Source organism: Arabidopsis lyrata (assembly GCF_000004255.2).
Source record: "Arabidopsis lyrata subsp. lyrata unplaced genomic scaffold ARALYscaffold_6, whole genome shotgun sequence".
In the NCBI taxonomy this organism is placed as follows: Eukaryota; Viridiplantae; Streptophyta; class Magnoliopsida; order Brassicales; family Brassicaceae; genus Arabidopsis; species Arabidopsis lyrata.
The window spans coordinates 5,542,956-5,556,635 of record NW_003302550.1 but is presented as its reverse complement, the minus strand read 5'-3'; the positions used below and the strand labels follow the sequence as shown (position 1 = coordinate 5,556,635).

At 35.5% G+C, this 13,680-nt stretch overlaps 2 protein-coding genes and 1 long non-coding RNA gene across 7 annotated transcripts; all 3 read right to left on the bottom strand.

The window, feature by feature from the left end:
- Positions 1–713: 713 nt before the first annotated feature.
- On the bottom strand, positions 714–4,101 carry LOC9307652 (protein ZINC INDUCED FACILITATOR-LIKE 1). Its single transcript, XM_021022878.1, has 17 exons — positions 3,794–4,101; positions 3,617–3,657; positions 3,412–3,472; positions 3,215–3,317; positions 3,024–3,126; positions 2,890–2,943; positions 2,740–2,802; positions 2,602–2,651; positions 2,436–2,511; positions 2,155–2,346; positions 1,985–2,072; positions 1,824–1,909; positions 1,627–1,734; positions 1,497–1,541; positions 1,313–1,401; positions 1,168–1,211; positions 714–1,072 (listed from the first exon to the last, which is right to left on the bottom strand). Exons 1-17 carry the CDS (start codon positions 3,936–3,938, stop codon positions 981–983), a joined length of 1,440 nt encoding a protein of 479 aa, XP_020878537.1. The 5' UTR covers positions 3,939–4,101; the 3' UTR covers positions 714–980.
- A 2,033-nt stretch (positions 4,102–6,134) lies between these two features.
- On the bottom strand, positions 6,135–7,768 carry LOC110227690. Of its 3 annotated transcripts, none has more exons than XR_002331374.1 (4): positions 7,174–7,768; positions 7,017–7,079; positions 6,798–6,914; positions 6,135–6,240 (listed from the first exon to the last, which is right to left on the bottom strand). It is a non-coding gene; the product is annotated as an uncharacterized LOC110227690 (long non-coding RNA). The 3 variants fall into 3 exon arrangements; XR_002331372.1 differs by having other exon boundaries at positions 6,836–6,914; positions 7,174–7,669; XR_002331373.1 differs by lacking the exon at positions 6,135–6,240 and having other exon boundaries at positions 6,303–6,914; positions 7,174–7,636.
- A 1,432-nt stretch (positions 7,769–9,200) lies between these two features.
- On the bottom strand, positions 9,201–13,451 carry LOC9309694 (protein ZINC INDUCED FACILITATOR 1). Of its 3 annotated transcripts, XM_021021579.1 has the most exons (19): positions 13,427–13,451; positions 13,301–13,344; positions 12,972–13,160; positions 12,676–12,716; positions 12,418–12,478; positions 12,223–12,325; positions 12,044–12,146; positions 11,882–11,935; positions 11,742–11,804; positions 11,507–11,556; positions 11,347–11,422; positions 11,030–11,236; positions 10,526–10,613; positions 10,221–10,306; positions 10,028–10,135; positions 9,842–9,886; positions 9,670–9,758; positions 9,544–9,587; positions 9,201–9,470 (listed from the first exon to the last, which is right to left on the bottom strand). In XM_021021579.1, the coding sequence occupies exons 3-19, from the start codon at positions 13,117–13,119 to the stop codon at positions 9,379–9,381; spliced, it is 1,458 nt and encodes a 485-aa protein (XP_020877238.1). In that variant the 5' UTR covers positions 13,120–13,160; positions 13,301–13,344; positions 13,427–13,451; the 3' UTR covers positions 9,201–9,378. The 3 variants fall into 3 exon arrangements, with proteins under 3 accessions (XP_020877238.1, XP_020877239.1, XP_020877240.1); XM_021021580.1 differs by lacking the exon at positions 13,427–13,451 and having other exon boundaries at positions 13,272–13,350; XM_021021581.1 differs by lacking the exons at positions 12,676–12,716; positions 13,301–13,344; positions 13,427–13,451 and having other exon boundaries at positions 12,972–13,062.
- Positions 13,452–13,680: the final 229 nt, after the last annotated feature.

Sequence of the window (13,680 nt, the reverse complement as noted above, 5' to 3'; positions counted from 1 at the left end):
ACAAGTTAGATTCTCGTTTCTAGGGTTCTTCAAGACAAATTGTTCTTCAAACGAATCTGATTTTGGCATATGGGCTTGGTTTTACATCTAACCGGGTTGTTATCGGGTTTAATACGGTTTAGTATTTTTGTTAGGTGGTTAAATAAACAGTAAACCAAACAAAACCGATGACAATGGGTAATTTAGATGACATCTATTATTTCGGGGAGATATAGGATGAAATCTATTGTTTCAGAGAGACATAGATTGAGAAGTAATTTTTCGGAGACATCTGAATCGTGGTCATAGATTGGGATCTATCTAGTATGATGTCATAGTTCTCGTAGAGAAATAGACCGTTTTCCCAGCGTTTCAATGGTAGTAGTACAAAAGAAGAAGACTCTACCAAAAGATATGACATGTGCAGATCTCTCAGCGCGTGAGCAACAAACGCTCTCTCTCTCCATAATGTAAAAGTCTGCGTTTTTGTTTGTTGTTCCACTTTCATCTGCATGTTGTTGGAAAAAAAAAAAACACGTGAAGATTGTTGTTGTTGACAAGGAGGAGATCGTTATCTTCTGTATTGACGTGTAAGCTACAACAACGTCAAGAAGCGACACGTCTGCATCTTTTTGACCAGAGATGGACGGTTGCGATTTCTTGTTTCATCGTGATTGAGTTCCGTATAAGAGTAGTGACTCAGGATAGGATTTGTCGATATTATTCGCGAAACATCATGTACAAAAACATTATTAAATCCTTCTTACAATACAATGGTTCTGACTTCTGACACATTACACAAAGAATTTTGTGAACAACTTGTTCAAAAATGTTCAAATAACATATAGAGGAATGAGGATGATGACAACAAGTGTTTTTTTTCCCCTGGACACATTTTAAACACATTTCTAATCTAACTTTGCATCAGACAAATTCTATCTATAATAAAATACAATAATCCGATGATGTAATTTGAATACCATCAAAATCTTCAACATTTTCTACTGTTGTGTTTCAGCTAGAAACGGTTTGAATGTCATTAGAACTCCAAGTGCCAAGACCACATTCAGGATAAAGAATACCATTTGGGTGCCTACACACATTGATCATAATTTTTTAGTTTGAATTCTCAACTTATATAACTAGTTGATGATCAATATGGATATGAATATAAAGACTTCACATTACCAGGGAAGAAAGCAGCATCTTGACGTTTCTCGCTCCAAGAAAAACTGCACGAAACAAAGGAGAGAATTTCTTGTTGTTTGTTTTATAACAAAAAATTTGAAGCATAATAATGTAAAAAAAGAGGTAGAAGAAGTTGCATATATACATGATTCCTGCTGCTGCTGGGCCTATTGCTTTAAAAAGAGACATCGCTGTCATGGCAATCCCATTAGCTGCTCCTCTTTGGTCTTGTCTCTATTATTGTTAGTAAAATTAAAGAGGTTCAAATTATTGCCGGTTTCTCACCTAACTAAATACTAAAACGAATCAATGTTGTGAAAAAGACTTACCACAGCATTGTTTTGAAGGATGAATAATCCAGTTATAGCAGAAGTCTGCACTCAAACACACACAACTGTTGAGAATATAAACTAATATATTAATTACACATTCTTCTGATTGAGGTTATCAGAAACTTACACTTAAAACGTTCTTTGCTACCGATGCAGAATTTACCGCCAGGGTAAGGGCTAAACCAGATAACTTTGCTATTAGGGGGTAACATGATAAGATGACCATTGCCAGGATCTGTGAGTATCAAAAACATTCACAAGATTAGAACTGTCCTCCTCAAAACCTAAGGTTTTGCAGTAAGAACAACAGAGTATAGTGGTTACCCCAGATATACGTGTAACTATGATGGGTCCTAAAAGCCTCTCCGCGTAAGAATAGAGCGAAAGCTGAAAGATAAGGAGACCAAAGCCTAGAAAGAAGTAGTGTTTTGGTTAGAACAATTCACTTCTATTGAAAATTTTAGCATTGAGAAGTATGGACTCACCTGAAATTGCAAGAACAGAACCAACATCTGCAGTGGAGTATCCCAAACCTCCATATTTCCTCGGGCTGTTTGCCCACAATGAAAAGATCTATCCAAGAAAGAAAGCTGAAGATTTTATTCATGGGCCAAAATAGAGACAAAAGATGGATGTGGAAGAAGAAGAATGTCACCTCTGTGTAAGCCATATCATGTAGTGAAAAGACGCAATAGACGATAATAGATGAAATTAGCGGCCAGTTGTTCAAGAGAGAACTTTTTTCATTTCTCTCTACCACTTTGTTAGATTCAGGGTCATGAGACAGATATTTGAGAGCATCAAAAGAGTCATCATCATCAACATACTTGTGATTGTGCAATGTTTCCTGGAGAGGAGAAACAACCATTTCTAGGCTTCAGCTAATTAAACACAATAACTAGGGAATTCATAAAGCAGGAAAAGCTAAGCGCGTACCGGAATCCATAATGATATGATAGTCACCAAGAATGCAAAAACGGATATTGCAAAGCACGGCAAGAAGAAGGGAAATCTGCATTATGATTTATAGACCAATAAGATGGGATTATATATATATATATATATATATTAGTTGAAATGAAAGTGAAGAGGAGATACTTACTTGCCAAAAATCGAGTCCTGTGAGAATAAACTTGGATATTGCGTTGCAGGCTACATGATAGGGAGAGTAAACAAGAATCAAGAAGGGCAAAGGAGGTAGAGTAAAAAAAAAAAAAAAGAATTTGTTATTGAAGAAGACCTGAGCAAGAAAACCTCCAATAGCAGGGCCAATGATGAGTCCAATTCCCCATGCTGTACTAACCTACATGGATATTGTAAGATTCTAAATTTCTCTATTCAATTGGAAATAACAAAGATGTAGTAGACTAATTTGGATCAAGGAGCTTACTGCTGAGAGTGCTAAACCTTGATACTCATCACGGAATATTTCCATTGCGTAAGCCTGAATTCATCGATTTTCGGGTTAATGAGGCTTCAAAGAATTTCATGGAATAAGATGTAAAATGTTAGAAAGGAGAAGACCTTGATAGGGCCAAGTAAACCGTTGAAACTACCGAGGCAAAATCTTGTGATGATGGCCATCCAGAAATTTAAACTTAGGCCAAACAGAGTATTGAAAACGACCCTGTAACAGCATATAAAGCATTGGTTTTAAAGAAATAAAACAAAAAGGCAGTGAGAGATGAATAAGAAACAAATGCAGGATTACTAACACTGAAGCTGTTCCAATGAGGATTACGGGTTTTCTACCATAGCGATCAGCCACAAGTCCCCAGATCACAGATGTAAACGCTCGTCCGAGCATGAAAGAGCAACCTCCAAAAGGTACAACACAACAATGTGAGTTTGAAACACTTAAAAAAAAAAAAAAAAGAGATTTTATCTTATACGCTGAAAATAGACGACTCACCGACAAATCCAGCATAGAAACCAATGTCCTCTTCCTTCTTTGCAATGTTAAAATCATCAATCTACCAAGAAGAAAACCAGATTATACTGTTATTACAAGTTTTTAATAATCACCAAAATCCAAACCACCACGTACCAAAAGTTCTAATGTATGTCGCGACGAGTAAAGTAAACTAGTTTAAGGATTTATTGATGTGGGTACTCACCATAAAGTAAAGGAATGGGAAAAGAGAAGAAATGGGCAGAGCTGAAATGATGCAAAAGAAAAAGAAGCAAATCATTTATTAAGTAAGATAAGAAAACATCTTCTTCTTTTTTTCTTTTGTCAACGCCAAAACATTTCTTCTTCTCCATGAAATTAATCAGTAAGTAGTTAAATTTACCAGTGCAAAGAACGATGATCCAAACCGTAAAAAGCTCCCATAAGGGGAATCCCCGACGAAGCCTCTTCATCTGATCAACTTTGCAGCCAGGACAATCCTCATGGAACTTATTCTCTAGCAAACACTCCGTATACTCTTCCGCCATTTTCTTTCACACACCTCTAATCGAATCAAATCCTAACCAAAATTTTGGGGGGGATGTGGTTTTAATGAGGGCGAAGAAGATGCGATGTGGTTTTAATGGTAGTAAGATTTTCACGTACTCTCTTCGACAAAAGACGGGAAAAAAAAAAACAATTATTTAACAGAGAGAGAGAAAGAGAAGAAGAAGGAAAAACCAACTTTGTATTTTGCGCTCTTCTCTAGTCGCTATTGTCATGTCATGTCACGTCTTGCTAATCACATTGGCATTTAATGTTTCTTTCCATTTAATAAAAAAAATTTAGCCTCGTCAGTCGCCACCGTTCAACCATACTGTCATAAAAATGTCAATTTCTTACATATTTAGATGCGACTTGAAAAATATAATGTTTTTGTGTTACTCGAGAGTATTGTTTATTATAAACTTGTTTATCGTAAAATCTTTTTGAGTTACGTGAATTATCGTTTAATCTATAATCGTTTCCTGTTGTTGTTAAGATTTGATTGATTCATTGAAGACCACATTTTTATTATATGATAATAAGAGGACTATAGCTTTGATTGCATCTGTCCAATAATGTGATGTAATGGATGACCTAATACGACAAGAGGCCCAATTCTGTTTTCAAGTTCCTTAGTAAATTCTAATGCACAGATATTGGCAAGATGTAGAATGGTTTCCACAAAAACATCAGACCACGTTCATGGGATTTCTCTTTCACATATTACAGAAATTTTTTTTTTTTTTTTTTTTTTTTTTTTTTTTTTTTTTTTGAAAATAACTTATATTAATATACCCAACTACCCAAATGGGCTTGGGCCAAGGCCTACACAGAAAATCGAAACAGTTACAAAAATGGTTAAACGGAAAACTCGCCGGAAAAATCAAAAAGGCTCGAATCCTGTTGATCATCTGCCGCAAAGAGACCGGAACCTTAGATCCGGCGAAATCAAGACCACAGCTTCGTGGAAGCCTCAAAGGAGCTAGAACACAGCCGAGAGATTTCGGTTCCCGACCACACTCGCCTTCCTCCGACGAACCAAGCCCGCCACAGATCTCCCAGAAAGCTAGCCCCTCCGACAGCAGGTTCGACGACGACGAATCCCGACCTAGCAACCCGACGTACCTGGATTTATCCCCAATTTTCTTAAACCAAACCTTTCCGATTAACCAGAGCCAATAAAACTTCAATCCGGGCTTGTGGATGCCAGAAGCGGCAGATCCAGAAGATGGTGGCTCAACCAAACCTCTGAACCCAGAACCCGCACCAGCCATCTAAGCTCCGAGCCACCGGAACTACCGTTAACCACCTCGCCAAACAACGCAACCCACCAGACCCCATCAACTTCCGCCGTGGTCGCAGCGAACGGAGCAGCGGTTGAGCCTGAGGAACTTTGAAGCAACCACAGCGTCCTTTAAACCGTGACCCACCGCTGCAAAATTCCTCCTCCGCCAAACCGAAGCCACAGCCACATCGATGAGGAGACACCACACCACCGCTGACGGAGAAGCTTATTGACTCACTCCTGATCGACCTCTGAGAGTCCTTGACCGGCGATGAAGAACAGATCTAACAAGAGAAACTGGATCTGAAACTCGTCTGCAAGAGAGAGAAAATGGCACGATTACCAAAGCAACGATTGTGCTTTTTTTTTTTTTTTTTTTTTTTTTTTTTTTTTTTTTATATTACAGAAATTAGTTGCCACTGGTTTAGTAATAACTAGTGTTACACCCGGTGCTATGCACCGAAAAATAATATTCTGTTACATTTTATCTCTGTCTATATTAAAAATATTTTATCAGAAATTATTAAAATGTATTTTTGTATATATTGTGGTTGGAATGCACACAACATTATTAGTCTTCCAAAGATTTATCATTAGTTTCTAACCGTAGAATTCAATGGTGATTTAGAGAATATATACAAAAGTAGTAGAATAAATTTTTTTTTTTTTTTTTGGGCAAAGTATAATAAATTTTTTATTCAAAGAATTAGCTAGTAATACAAAGCATAATTTAGATTAATATTCAAGGTGTTAGACACAAAATTTATCCTATTGACGCTGACTCAATACATACTTACTGTGTCTAATTTTCTATTTCATCATCTAGAGCTATTTCGTCTTCTACTGGATTCCTCGTTCCTCATGTTTATTGGTTGTCACTTGTCTACTCCTCATCTTTGCCTTAGTTTTCCTCGTCTTCATGTTCAGTTTCTTTTTTAGGTTAGCTGTTTTTTTAGTCATTATCTTCGGGCTCGTCTAATTAAACGTTATTTATTATCTTCTGGTTTCTTCTAATTCACCTGTTAGACAACATTAAGAAGTAAAAAAAGCTTTAGAGCACCATTATTGGTGGTTTCTTAGATGGTTCTTAACTTTTTTATTTTAGAATTAAACATTGAAAAATAAATCAAAACAAATTAAAATGCTAAGATTTGACTCTTAGCTAAGAGCTTTTGGGAGTGTTAAGAGCTAAGATTTGACTCTTAACTTACAAAAAACTAAAATTTTAATATTAAACAACGTTAAAAGATATAGTTAAGAACCCCCTGTTAATGATGGTCTTAGCAAGCGATGGCAAGAACCCAAAAACACAATAAAATCATGAGAATGCAAACAAATATTAAAAGTCATATAGATTGATATATAAAAGAGGAGACATGCTGATAAATGCATATCTTCACAATATATTTTACATAAAAACATTGCAAAAGAATATTTTTTTGGGAGAATTATAGCTCTTGTTCTCATAAAAGGATACACATCTTCTTGCATTTTCAACGCCAATTACAATGACATTCAATCATTAGCAAAGACTTTCAAATAATCAAGGATCTCATATGAAAAAAAAATACCATACACGATTTGTATCGCATGAGAACAGGAACAAAATTACACCTTCTTCTAATGGTATGAGAACATAAAAATATTTTGTGATGCTCGTTGGTATTGGTCACTGAATAGTGTTTTATTCTTCCTAAAACAAAGCAGAGAGTTAAAGTGTATCAGATGCATAAAAATTGATAATTTGCTTATAATATTTAACAAAAAGGAAAAAGATAGAAGAATTAGTGATTACCTTGTATTTCCTTGGCATTTGATTTAACATCTTTCACTCTTTGTCATCTCTTATGTAGCTCACCTAAGTTCATAAGATGAGGGTCAACTTTATGAGAATCATGGTGACATCAAAAAAATAAGGATATAAAGTAGGGATGACTGGAAAAGTTACACACAGGATAGAAGTCGCATTAGTCGAACTTGTACGTGCTCCAGGGATATGCGACCAATGGATTGATAACATTTGGCCGATCTCCGGATGTTGCGTCGGCGTCTTCATCATATATAAGAAACATTGAAAAATCTACCGATGGAAGGCAATATGGATAGGGAAAGATTAGCCGATTAGCCTTAACAATCTCCAATCTCCAATATGGATAGGGTCGAGACAACTATATCTGAGATTTTCTGGAAATATAAGCGATGCTCTAATAGCAACCGCGTCGACTGTTGGCGAGAATTTAAAGATAAAAAATTTTGCGAGATCAAACAAATAAGTTTTGAGTTTATGGTGAGTTAAATTTATAGAAGAAGATGAAACAGTTTCTACGATCTAGATCGTGAAAACGTGGTGATGGTGTTGGAGAAAATTTAGGGATTTTTAAGAAGTTATGTTTTTTTTTTCATTTTTTTCGAACGACCTCAATTTTATTTTAATTTTTTTTTTGAAATTTAAAATTACAAAAAAGGAATCAATGTGGCATAATCTTATTGGCCATGTGACTTGTACTTTATAAGATAAAAGATGCCTTTCGAAGAGTTTGGTTCGAGTGTTAGACAAGGAAAACAGCCAAAATCAATTCCAATTATTTATATGCGGGGTGTGACTGTTAACATTTTATAGAAGAAAAATAAAGAGAAAAATTACAATTCTTCTATTTTCTTCTAAAAGTTAACCAGTCAAATAAAACTTGGAAGAATTGTTTTTTTCTCAATTAAACCCAAAAGTAACATAAAAGGGTTAAAACTTCCTACTACAATTATATGAAATAATTCTTCTACCTTTTAATTTTATTTTCTTCTAGCTTTTTTCTTCTTTTTTCTTCTAACTTTAACCAGTCACATCCGCAGTTTTTTTCAACTCAACTCTGATCCCTGTACTTTTCAACCCGAACACACATAAATTTCAAATAATAAACCTGAACTATATAAATGTTAGCCAATTTCAACATATACTCAGTTATTATATAATGTAACAAATATAAATTATGTAACGTTTAGCCAATTAAAAAAAATGAATGATTCATACTCAAAAGAGCAGATAATTACGACTTAGCCATTTTAATCGACATTAACAAATACAAAAAAAAAATTATGTTGAAATTGGCTAACAATTATATAGTTCAGGTTTGTTATTAGAAATTTTTGTAGGTTCGGATTGATAAGTGCAAAGGGTCAGTTTAGATTGAAAAAAATTGCATAAAAATTAACTTTTTCGGTGGTTTTTCATGGTGGACCATAAAAAATTCAATAATTGTAACTTGTGAATTTTTGTCAAAGTTCAATTTTCTTAAGTTAGGTTTATAATCTCTTGACCACGTGTTTCTTGTTGTTAGCTTTTAGTATTCAATTGGTTTTCACTAGTAAGTATATAATTTGAATTCTTCTGATAAATCAACTCAATCCAGTAGTATAAGTGAGGTATTTAGTTAGTTAGAAATAATTTAATTAAAATCATCAAGCAAATATTGTCAAATTTAGAAACAACATCTCCAAAATATTATCTACCTCTTATTTTTCAAAATTAAATTAAATTAAATCAAATTGTGGAAGCTAAACAATTTGACTATCTGCCTGTCCCAAAACCAGATAGTTTGACTAGGAATGGCTGCGAACAATCAATAGCCAAAGCGGACCAGAGAAGGTTACTTTAATTAAATCAGTCAAATCGTGTCCTAAAATTAGTTGTCAATAAGGCCAAGAAGAGGTCGGCACTAAAAGTTTGAGAAAATTTGTAAATATATTTACTTGTCAGGAATAAATGTTATTCATCGAGTAAGTAATAAATTAATAACTCAGCTTCGCGATATGTTGATATTACACCCTGTGGAAAATAGGTCACGGTTTAAAAAATTAACGGTTCAAGTAAGTTCCTCTCAGTCTCATCTCAGGCGTGGCGTATATGAAAATATTTGTGACATATCGTCATCGGCCGACTAGATAAACGATTTGTTAACGATTAACACATCACTTTGGGATGGGATCCACGATTATGAGTATAGAATAATCAGACAAAGCAAAACAAAAGGAGTAAAGGACAACAAATAGAAGAAGCTGAAATCCTAAGGTTAGTGAAATTTTATTACGGGTTTCTTTTGAATCTGAATTTAAATGAATCAACATGTCCATACATTCCCTATCTTACCAATTCAAATGAATTTTCATCTTCGACCCGTTACTAGAAAAGGCTTGAATGTGAGAGCTACTCCAACCACAACTATCACATTCAAGACGAAGAACACCATATGCGATCCTGCATACGTTTTCAATTTAGTTGTCATAAGCACAAGTATTATGAATGACCAAATGGGGAAGTAATGCCATACCTGGTAGAAATGCAGCGTCTAGTCGCCTCTCGCTCCAAGAAAATCTGACAGCAAAAGAGATTTGTGTTTAAGACATTACTGCTTCTTTAAATATTTACTTAAGCGTTAATTCGAAATGTCACTTACAAGATGCCAGCACCAGCTGGTCCAACGGTTTTAAAGAGAGACATCGCAGTCATAGCTATTCCATTAGCCGCCCCTCTTTGGCTCTGATCCTGTTGTTTCATACAAAATACAGTTTTTAGCGAAGAGAAAATTGGATCACAGTTTACAAAGGATTAAAAGAATGTCTGTTTACCACTGCTCTATTTTGAAGGATCAACAGGCCGGTTATGGCAGACACCTATATACACAGAGACTATCAGTCAGCCTGGATATATATATACGAGAAATATAGTAACATGACCTCATTTCCTGTATATGTCAACTAAATACACTCAGAGGATAAAGAAAGAAAAGAGTTAGTTTTTGCTTTTGAACTTACACTTAGCACATTTATGAGGATTGATGCACAATTTAACATCAAGCTTAGACTGAGACCTGATAAGCTTGCTATAAATGGATAACTCATTTGTATAGGTATCATCAGTGCCTGAAACGAAAGAACTTGTAAGAAGAACGATCTCTATCTTGTTGCATTCAAGTGCACTATAATCTGTAAGAGAATGTCAACTGACCCCAGCATATCGGGTGACCAGAACAGGTCCTAGCAGTTTCTCAGCGAACGGATAAACAAATACCTGAAAAGAGAATAGGCCGAGACCTAAAGCAGAATTGTTGATGAGTACTATAACACAGTCTCAATTTCATTAGTAAGAATTCTGCTTATTTATGATTGCTTAACTCTCTTACTGATTCAAATCAAAGCAGACTGTAATCATCAATTTCACAATTTCTTATCACTAAAACACTGGACATCAAGAGCGAGGATGTTCTGTATCACTAAAACACAAGACATCAAGAGTAAGGATGTTCTGCATACCAGATATAGCAAGAACTGTACCGACATCATTGGTTGAGTAGCTCAGACCTCCATACTTCCTTGGACTGTTAGCCCATAGTGCAAATATCTGCGTAGCCAGTTTTCAAGTGATGGAGATTTTTTTGGTCAGACAAATAGCTCAGGACAATGAAGTGGCTAAGGCTCTAATTTCAAAATCATGGAGTCTTAATGCTGTTCAATCAATTTTAGTCTGGTAAGATACTTGTCTATATCTTCAATGGAATCAACATACAAAATAGTCCCTATAACTGTTTTGTATGTTGATACAACAGACCGCACTAGAGAAAAAACAAAAAACAGGTAGTCTTTTTATAGATAAACACATGTAAAGCCTATAACCTTGACACCAAATTCAAGATCTTCAATATCATCAATAAATTAAAAGACTGAAATATGAAAATAAAAGACCTAATTCTTGACTGAGTCCACTTAATGAGGCATGCCAGATGAGAGTACGCATAAAATTCTAGCTCAACTACTTACCTCAGAGTATGCAGTATCATGCAGACACAGAACACAATACACAATGATAGATGACATTAGGGGCCAATTCTTCAAGAGAGACTGAGAAGCCTTTCTTTCGTTTTTTCCTGCCTTCTCGATAGCAGAGGATTCAAGAGATGCAGCTTCAAGTATTTCGTATGAGTCATCATGTGATGTGCTGCCCAGCTTATGATTGTGCAGTGTCTCCTACTCAGAGTAAAAGAAGGAGACTAGTGAGTGAATTCTGTGCAAAAATATTTTAATAAAGAATCAATAAAGAGAAGGTTCTCAGTAGTCTCTCGAAGAAAATAGAGTACCGGAATGAAGCAGCATAGTACTGTCACAACCAAGGCAAAAGCTGATATCGTAAAGCAAGGCAATGCATACCGGAATCTGCATAGCAATTCGCATATTGTTACATGAGATTCAATGAAATTCATTCCACTAAACTCTTAACTGAGGAGTAAGAATGTACACCTGCCAAAAATGGATTCTTGGGAGAACACATTTGGATATTTGTCTGCCGGCTGAATTTGGAGAACATCGAAAAACATTGATTAGAACACTAGAAAGCTATATATGAATCAATAACCAGACAAATTGCAGCAAGGCAAGAGAGATGGACACATGATAAGCTTCGCATTTGTATCATAAGTATGGCAAGGTTTGGAAAGCTAAGAAAATATATAAAACTTAGATATTATGACTTTACCTGTGCTAAAAATCCCCCTAGAGCAGGGCCAATGATCAGTCCAATGCCCCAAGCAGTACTAACCTGAAACGGAGTAAAGTTACAAATTTCATGACACCAACAATCAAAACATATAAAATGTATGTGATGGAGAAGCTTACAGCTGACATTGCTGTTGCTTGATATTCATCACGAAATATTTCTGATGCATACGCCTGAAAAAATTTCACATCGACAATTAGATATGAGAAGATGCAACTGACATTCTAGTGTGCAGAACAAACAACAAAAACCAAGAGTGATAGCAGCAACAAAGAGGTCACCTTCATGGTTCCAAGCAAACAGTTGAAACTCCCAAGAAGAAACCTCGTGCCAATTGCCATCCAAAAGTTAACGCTCAAGCCAAAAAGAGCGTTGAAAATCGCACTGCAACAAACTAACTAATCAGCATCTAAAGGAGAACATGGATACATTAATCAAAATTATGTTAAAGGATACTAACATTGAGATAGTTCCCAAGAGTATAATGGGTTTTCTTCCATAACGATCAGCCACAATTCCCCAGAACACTGACGTCAATGCTCTTCCAAGCATAAATGAGCAACCTTCAGGTAATAAGAGATTAATCAGAAGAAAACGGTAGAGACATAGAGAGTCAAAGTAGAATAACAAGTGACTGAGGCCACTGGCTTCTCACCCACAAATCCAGCATAAAACCCAATATCTTTCTCCGTCTTTGCCACACCAAAATCCTCAATCTATGAAAATAAAGAAGACATGTTAGACGTACTATTGAGAGCATGTGACAAAAGAAGAGTAGAGTATGCGATGTGGTATATACATCATTATCTGTTTAAAACCCCCTAATTGTGTGAATTTGAACAAAAATTCATTCACATGAGCAGGAATACATAAAACGGTAGCTCTTAAACTTTGAAATATCAAATACTCTCACCATATAGTAGAGGAAGGGATAGAGTGAGGAAATTGGCAGAGCTGCAAACACATGATATCAAAATAAGAACGCATGAGGAATTGCAAAACGAATCATTGCTTTCAACACAAGAAAGCTTCCTAAAAACTAGCCAATTTTTATCCAAGACAATTAGCAGCAAACCCAATTTAGCCAATCGTTTTCCGGAATCTCTTCAAACTAGTTGAAAATGCCGAATAGTAAAAAAACAACAGTAGCCGAATCTTAAAGAAAATTGACACAATAGAAACTGTTTTGAGAAGCAAAGAAGGTATTACAAGTGGAGAGGACGATAATCCAAACGAAGGTAAGCTCGAGGTAAGGGTATCCTCGCCGGAGCTGCTTCATCTGTTCCACCTTGCATCCCGGACATCCGTCGTGATACTTCTGCTTATCCAACAACGCCTCCTTGTACTCCTCCGCCATTATTCCAGAACAAGAAATTCACAGCCTAATAAATTCAGAACCTAAAAAATTCCAATTATCAACAAAATCAAGCTTAATAAGCATGGAAAGCAATCGAGAAATGAAGGAAAGAAATCAATGGGGGAAATTTCAAAATCGTAACGGAATATTACAAAATCGGAAAGGAGAAATGAAAGAGTACCACACAGAGATTCTCTCTCAATCGCTGGAGCAGAACGTGTGGGACTGAAAAAGACGATGAGTCACGTATATATGTACAAATAAATGAATTATATATAGTGGAGCTAAAAGGCAAAAAGGTGGTCACCCAAGTGTCACTCATTTTAATCTCTCTTCACATGTTCACGGACCTAAAGCCACCCACCCGCAGTTTTGTTTTTCACCGATCCATCCAAATATAGGTAAACAAAAAAGTTTCAAATTTAAAAAATAATTTGGTTATTTAGATTAAAAAAAAAATTGTAATTTAAAATTAACTTTGTAGATGTTAAATAGTCCGACTGACTAATCGTAGGAAGAATGTTTTTTTGAGGTCACATGGAATAAATAATGCAGACAGGA